Source organism: Solanum lycopersicum, chromosome 12 (genome assembly GCF_036512215.1).
Source record: "Solanum lycopersicum chromosome 12, SLM_r2.1".
NCBI classification, from domain to species: domain Eukaryota; kingdom Viridiplantae; phylum Streptophyta; class Magnoliopsida; order Solanales; family Solanaceae; genus Solanum; species Solanum lycopersicum.
The window spans coordinates 27,668,635-27,677,280 of NC_090811.1; the positions used below are offsets into that span (position 1 = coordinate 27,668,635).

The 8,646-nt window shown below is 37.6% G+C and overlaps 1 protein-coding gene across 1 annotated transcript; it reads left to right on the forward strand.

Moving 5' to 3' along the window:
- Window positions 1-910: 910 nt before the first annotated feature.
- Window positions 911-1,234, forward strand: LOC138340290 (uncharacterized). The gene has a single exon (XM_069292003.1). It carries the CDS (start codon window positions 911-913, stop codon window positions 1,232-1,234), a length of 324 nt encoding a protein of 107 aa, XP_069148104.1.
- Window positions 1,235-8,646: the final 7,412 nt, after the last annotated feature.

An 8,646-nucleotide genomic window follows, 5' to 3' on the forward strand; every position in this document is an offset into this window, starting at 1 on the left:
ACACAATTTATTTAAGGTCGAAAAAATGTACCATGACATAAGGGAGATATATTGGTGGGAAGGTCTAAAAAGGGACATAGCAGAGTTTGTCTCTAAGTGATAAAATTGCCAACAAGTAAAGGTCGAAAACCTAATGTCGGGTGGCTTACTACAAGAGTTCCGAATTCCTACTTGGAAGTGGGAAGATATCAATATGGACTTTGTAGTAGGTTTAGCTTGAACTCAAAAGTCCTGTGATTCAGTACGGGTGGTTGTGGATCCATTGCGTAAGTCCGCTCGCTATATTCCCGTCAAGACTTCATATTCGGCGGATGATTGTGTAGAATCTTCTTAGATGAGATTCTGTGACGACATGGCATATTGATATCATTCATATTGGATCGGGGCACACAATTCACATCTAGATTTTGGAGGTCGTTCAAAAAAGGGTTAGGTACTACAGTGAAGTTGAGCACCGCTTTTCTTCCCCAAATGGATGGGAAAGCAGAGCGTTTGATACAAACCCTTGAGATATTCTTAGGGTGTGCATCATAGATTTTAAAGGGTGTTTGTATCGACACTTACTTTTGGTGGATTTGCTTACAACAATAATTTTCATTCATCCATTTCCATTGATCCTTAAGAAACCTTGTACGGTAGGAGGTGTAGGTCTCCTATTAGATTGTTTGAAGTGGGTGATCTAGCGCTTCTTGTTCCCGAGTTTATTCATAAGACTTTGCAACAGGTCCTTATAATAAGGAACCGGTTGCAAATATCCTATAGTTGGCAAAAGTCTTATGCTGATCAATGGAGAAAGGATTTGGAGTTTGAACAAGGTGAAAAAGTGTATTTAAAAATTTCACTAATTAAAGGGGTGGTAAGATTTGGAAATAAAGGTAAACTGAATCCTCGTTATGTGGGTCCCTAGGAAATGTTGCAAGGGGTTAGTAAGGTTACCTATGAATTGAAACTTCCTAGTGAATTGGCTTCGGTTCATCCAGCTTTCCATGTTTCCATGTTGAAAAAGTGTATCGGTGATCCTGAATCCATTCTTCCTATTGAGGGTCTTGGGGTCAAGGATAACCTCTATTATGAGGAAGTTCTGGTTCAAATTCTTTATAAGAAAGTCAAGAAGTTCAGGAATAAAGAAGTGGTTTCCGTAAAGGTGTTATGGAAAAATCATCTAGTTGAGGGTGCAAAATGTGAGGCCGAGGCTGACATGAAGTCCTGTTTCCCTCATCTTTTTGAGAATTAAAGTTAGTTATTCGTTTTAATAATATAAATATGACTAGAAATTAAAGTTTCTCGATTTTGAGGTGAAGTTTTGCACATTATGCTTTTTTTGGAATTGAGTTACAGTGAAGTTACTGTAGTATTGCTATTAAAAAAAACATGAAATCTTGTTTTTTTCTTGTTTTGAGTTATGTTGTGCATTTTAATATGGTGAGTCATCATTAGATGATAGGTATCATGTTAATAAGTTGAACCTTGTGCTAATTGACACATGTAATGTATGTTGAGCTCATGAGTGTTGTGAGAAGGAAATGTCTCATGATAAATTTTTTGATCCTTATGTGTGGTAATACGAGTTTTCATATTTTCCTTGTTGAAATTGCATGACTTATGCTGAATTGATATTGTGGATTGGTTGGGCTGCTAGTCTTGAGTCTATTCCTTCCTTTAAATGAATTTTAGTATTATTCGGGGACGAATGTTCCTAAGAGGGGGGATAATGTAAGACCTTGAAAATCCAAGACACATTGTAAAACCTAACATAGCTGTCATAAAGTCTAAAAACTGTTTCTTAGTCCCTTTTTAATTTATATGGGTCATTTACAAGATTTAAGAACTAAAATGTCCAAAATGTTCTGGAAGTTGGTTCAAAGGGATGATAGTGTTCCTTAGCATACTTGACTAAGTTTTAGAAGTTGGATTTGTGCGAAGGTTGGTGGAATGGTAACTAATGGGTGGTTGAGTTGTTCCATGGTAAAAACGTCCAGGTAAGACTCACCAAGGACTAACAAAGGGCCCTTGAGGAGGATCCCTGTAGTTTGATACACCACCGCCTCGTAGTGTGTACCGATGGGATGGACGAAGACACATGTGTGGATCGACGGGGCGTCTATGTCACCATCATCCCACACTTAGGCTGGTGGACAAGGTTCTTTCACCTACACAGTTTCTCGAATCATTGCTGAGTGCGGAGGTGCACGTTACAGTCCATGTGTAGATTGGTAGGGCGTCAATGCCACCGTCATCCCACACATAGAAAATTGGAGAAAAGCCTCGCCTGAACCAGCATCATACTAAACTTACGGATGTGCAGAACGGACCGTTGGTGGACCAACAGTTTATTGATGGAGGTCTCGTCAATGGGTTCTGCATATTCTCGCATGTTTTAAATTAAGCTTATTTAATTGATTAAGTGGGTTACAGGTTATTTGGGGATTAAAGAGAGTCTAATTAAGTTGATTACGTCCTACTATAAATACCCTCAACCCTTATTATTCAAAACACAACTCTCAAATAAACTATCTTCGTTCTCTCTTCTTTTTCTCTCAAATTGGAAGACTACATAGAAGCTTAGCTTGGAATGTTAATTGGGGGCAGGAAAAGGGTGTATTCTTCATCAAATTATTGAGAAACATTAGAGTATGGGTCCGATTCACCTTTGAGAGTTGAATCAAAGGGTTCCTTCAAAAATAGATTTCAAAAGTCGAGTTTTCTTATGGGTTTCATTCAATGACGAAAATGAAGTTATGGATTGAGTGGTTAATGATTTATTAGGATTATATTGAGTATATTAACATGTAATTCAACTTATTTATGGTAATGGTTTGTTATGTATAAATTGTGGAATATGGTCCTCCATCCCTAACCCTAGGTAGTTATCTTGACCTATATTGTATTGTGATCATTCACTTGAGTTAGTTTTTGATTAGATTACTATCATATGGTGTTATTATAATTAAATTAATATGAATTATAGACCTATCATGCTAGTTCTTGAGATGTGATGTAGGTTAAGAATTGTAATGTGAAATTAACCTATGTATATTGTTTCAAGTTGTGATCTAGAGTTGAATTGTGTTATAGAGATTCAATTGGACTTGTGATATTATTGGTTATCATTGTGTGAATGTTACTCCAAAAATTGGGTTGATGGTAAGACATCGATAATATACTATAAGGAAGACTTGGTAAATCTTAGAAAATTACTTCGCGTTGTGATTAATTGTTGTTAACTCATGATATTACATGGTAGTATGCCTTATACTAGGATTATAGGGTGGTATGATGTTGAATTTAAACGCGTTAAGTATGCCGTGAGGTTAATTAAGGATGTTGAAAACTATCAATCAGCCTTCATATGTTATGAAATGCTTAAGTGTTAACCTCACTTATATGAATCGTGATGAAAGGATTTAAACACATACAATTCTTATTGAGCTATTGATGATGATGATTAAATGTGGGGTAGACCCTATGGCCTAAATTAAGTTATGATTGATAATTAAAGGATTAAAGACATTTCAAAAAGGGACTCTAGATTAGCACCGAGTGAACTAGATATAGAAGTGTCCTTTCACACATAAGGAAGGTAGGAACACTGTATTACTCTTTAGATTGGAGACTATAATGCATGGCGCATGAAGAGGGTTCCAACTAAATCTCCTAGTTCTTGAGCTATGTTGACCCATAGGAATACTAGCTAGTGGATCCACGTAGTTTCTATGTTTCATGTTTTGGTACCACCTTGGAAAGTAGTCCGTCTTCTTTCGATTTAGGGTTTTATGACATCGTATTCCACACTAGCTCATGTTTTCTATGTCGGTTAGGGCAATATATTCCCAAAAGGTAAAATGAATTAATGTATTTGAACTGTAACTTGGATAACCTAAAGGGTCTCGCTTAGTCTAGGTAAGGTATGGGACTATACCTAGACATTGCACTAGCTAGCCTTGAGGGGAGTATTAGGATGAGGTTCTTATATGCTTATGTTATGATAATATATGATGTATATATAATGACCATGGAACATTATTCAAACTATATGTTGATTAGTTCATTTATCAATATGCCTTGGAATATAATGATAACATACGATCAAATGCAAGCCTTAATTCCATGGTATGTAAACTTGGACATTGGTTATGTTCTCTTGTTGAGGATACTTGATTGAGTAAGGTTATGGGGCAGTGCTAGGTCATTGCACTTGTTGACTTGATTAGGACTGGTGAGTAGTTGTCTTGCATATGATGATATTTTTGAATCTTATTCATTCTATTGATATTGTTACTTGATTTTTGGATTATATCAAATCATGGTTTCAAGTATGTTGTGATAAGTATCACTTATTGAGATAGTAAGCCTGTTTGGTTGGTTGATATGACTTACATGACTTTGCATTGGGCCCCTAAAAGGGTAACTTGGCATGTTTTCATAAAAAGACTCTTGTAGGATATTTGCTTATGTATGCTCATTAGATCTCATACTTAGTACATATTAAGTACTAACCACATTTTCTTCCCTTCTTCCCAAACTCTTTAGGTTACGATCGTTTATGAGTTTTGGGAGGCGACATTATTGAAGGCTTGGACTCTTCCTTTCATCATAAAGGGGTAGGTCCTAAAAATTCGAGGACAATACCATCTTCTAGCTTTGGATTTTGTTATGAGCTTATTGACTCCATGATTTCTTGCCTTGTTAATTGAATATTGTAGTTTCTTATGACCTATACATGGTCTGGTTGAATTGGTTTAAGGGTTATTCCAATGTTGTGATATCCGTTTAGATTGTATGAGATCAGACAATCATTTAGACTATTTCTATATTCTTATATATGTATGTGTGATATAAGTAGAAGGCTATGAAACCTTCCTATATGAAGGGTCTATCTATACTCGACATAAATATATATATTATGGGTATGAAGATGTCTATGTAAACCTCAAAGAAGGGATAATGAATGTTTTAAATTATTTTGCATTTTTTAACCTTTGAATATAATGACATGAAACTATGATGCTACTCTTAGTTCCTTCAAAAGTAGTACAACACAGGTTACGTCTAGGGGGTAAACCCGGATGTGACATGATTACCAACAAAGAGTTACCTTTTCACAAGAAAATATACCTCTGATGAGGTGGTAGAGACTTAAACTACATTTTTAGGGCCTCCTCAATAGATGGTAGCACGGGTGGAGACTCGCGATGCTTCACATATAATCCAACTTCTTTAGTTTGAGCCGCACATCACCTCAATCAAGTGCAGCAACCAATGACCCATACTGTTCATTACAATCACTCTCAAAATTCATCATCACTGTCACGAGTGCCTCAACACCAAGGCGCTCTTATATTTTAACCACAGACAAACTCTTAACTATGTAGGATAATGCCGATACCGATTGGATCTCACCACTCTCCCTATTTGACCTTCAAATGTTGAAAGTTGTTTCTTCATTGTTTAACCATAACTTCATCTACCCTTTCTCTATGTCAACCAAAGTGCGTCCCGTTGCAAGGAACAACCTCTCAATAATAATAGGCACCTTAAAATCCACCTCGCAATAAAGAATCACAAAATCGGCTGGAAATATGAATAAATCCACCTACACTAACAGATTGTGGAGTATCCAAATAGGCCTCTTCAGCGTTCGATCGGCCATCAGTAACCTCTTCACAGTGGGCTTTGGGTCACCCAAACTCAACTTCTTGTAAAGAAAGAGATTCTTAAAATTTATGCTTGCCACAACATCTCACAATGCTTTAGCAAACTGTAACAACAAGATTGTACATGAAATATTGAAAGCTCCTGTATCTTCTTTTTTTTTGCACAAGAGACATTGTAGTAATAGTACTACAATGTTGCATCCGATCGTCATCCTCAAAACTAACAGATCTCTTTTTAGTAACCATATCTTTCATGACCTTAGCGTAACCGGGCATTTGTTTAAGAGCTTTTATTAAAGGGAAATTTATGGAAATATATTTAATCATAGTAATAAAACACCGATATTTACCATCCTCGATCTTTTTCACCAACTTTGGTGGGAATGGTGGTGGTGGTCTAGGATTGGGAGTCACCTTTTGGGATACCTCTTCTTCTTTCCCCGATTTGTCTACCAACTCACCACTAACTTCCACTACCTCATCATATCCTGTCATCTTATCTTCTACACAAAACATCATAGGTGGGTCAATGGTTTGCTTACCCCATCGACTAGTGACTGTTGTACAATATCCATCATTTTTCGGATTTTAGACGGTATTGCTAGGAACAGTACCCGGTTGGCATGGGTTCACACTACATGACAATTGGTCCATTGGCAACTAAAGATGCTTTATTGAGATTGCATGTGAATCCACCTTTTTCCCAATATTAGCTAAATCACCTCTCAACTCATTGGTGTTCTCATAAGTACAATCAAACCTCCTCCTCATCTTTTGCAACATATCCTTAACTCACGCCATACTACCTCCACCATCCCTAGGATAAACTTCCCGATTATTATGGTGAACACATGGCCCACTTCGATCATTTCTATTACCATAGTTACCTCGTTGAAGTATTTATCATGGTTGTAGTTTCCATCTCGAACATAGTGACTCTCTCGATTTTAATTCCCATAGTTCCAACCTTGATTTACTTGACCTCGGCACCAATTCTCCTTATTGGAGCCTTGTGCAACCATTAAAAAAAACCCGTCTACTCATTCACTGCATAAGAGTCTTCTTCATAGTAAAATTCATCTATCGGCGGTGGTGGCTTAGTCAAATTATTCACCGCATTAACTTTCGTTGCACCCCCAGTGACATATATAATTACCTACGCAAGATTAGTCCTAAATTGAGCCATATCTTCATGAATCTCATCTGCGGCCGGGTTGTATGTAGTTTGCACTGCGAAGGTATTTCTCCCAGTGTTTGACTTCCTAGTGCTCCATACCTTGTTATTTTGGGAGATTTTCTCACACTTTTCTGTGATCTCTGCATAAGATCACTCACCATAAGAACAACTTGCAATAATATCAAGTACCACATTATTGAAATCATCTTGCCCCCTATAGAAGTACTCTTTCAACAATTCATCATCAATGCGGTTGTTTGGGACACTTCTCACAAATGAGTTAAACCTATCCCAAGAACTACTTACCGACTCCCCACGTAATACCACAAAGTTGTTCACCCTATCTTTGTGGTTGATTTTTCGACATCGGATAGTACCGTGCTAAGAACACATCCCTCAACTACTCCCATGTATAGATCGAATTATAGGGCAACTAAGTGAACCAAATTGCGTCCTCTCCCGTCCGTGAGAGAGGAAACACCCTTAACCCGATGACATCCATCTCTATGTCTAGACTCTCTACACAACTCTTGCACACCGACGTCACTTTGTAAATGTGAGCATGTGGATCCTCAAATCATACTCCTAAAAAAATCTCTAGCGGTGAGCATCTATATCAAAATACTAGTTTCCATGAATAAATGCCCTTGTCATAGAGGAGGTAGGATAAGAGGTCCATCCGAGTCGGTGATATTTACATTTCCCCTATAATACTCTTTAAGGCATGGGGAAGGAGGTTATATCCTCAAAGCGCCCTCACAAGGGTTTTCCACAATCAATTGGTTATTATCATCAACCGATGGAGAAGGTTGACGGTTTATCTCATCACAAACATTAGAAAAATTGTGTGTATCGTTCATTATACGGGGAATGTACAGTTCAGTTTTGGATGAAATGGGAGCACTGGTTCTCCTCGACTCCATATACTTTTCATACACTAGAGCTAGACCTCAAATACATAAAAACAAAAAAAGTAAAATTAGGAAATTATTGACTAAAATTCTGTATTGCGCTTAAAATTAATCTAAAACAAAATTTCCTCGGCAGCGGCGCCAAAATTTAATACGCTCTAATTATACTTCTTTAAGAAAGTAGAAAGGGTTGTATCAAGTAAAGAATCCAATTGTTAGGTTGGGGTCGATCCCACGCGGAAAACGGCGGGGTCAAATTTTTACCTCGTGGGACAGTATATGAAGGCTTGCACGACTCTTCAAAACTCAGTCCAACCAAACACACAAGGAACAATAAGCAAGACAGTCAACAAACAAAGCCACAAACAATAAACAAAGCATGTAATGAAGACAAGTCTTTGGGAGGCAAGAGCAATTTTTTCAGTATTTCTTCCAAGTCTTTGTCCAAGAGGATATACAAGATATTCTATGAGATATCCTATATGAGAGATAAAACGTTTTGGAACAAATTTAAAAATAAAGGCTACAAGTGGTAGTTTTTTGAAGGATGAAAAAGGTGGCAGATTGGCTTTTCTGCTTTATTGCAACTTGGTCAGTCTGCTGCACAGATTTTGTCTTCAAGTTCTTTGTTGGCATGGTGGGCATGACATGTTCACCCTTGTCCACAAGAAACCCTCAACGGTTGGGCTATAGTTTGGCCTAATTTCTTGACCCTTTGAGTATTGACATGATGTTGCCGTGTTGTTGGAATCGTTGGATTTTAATGTAACGCCTTGCGGGGAGATACATGCTCCCCCACTTGAATTGGCGAAGACCCCACGCCACACAACTGCAACTAATGGTGGACTTTCTCGCGAAACTGCCACAAGTCCTCGTATTTTTCCCACATTGCCTCCTCCAAAAA

Coding starts and splice junctions, on each gene's coding strand:
- LOC138340290 (XM_069292003.1), top strand. CDS start 911: ATGTTGCAAGGGGTTAGTAAGGTTACCTATGAATTGAAACTTCCTAGT.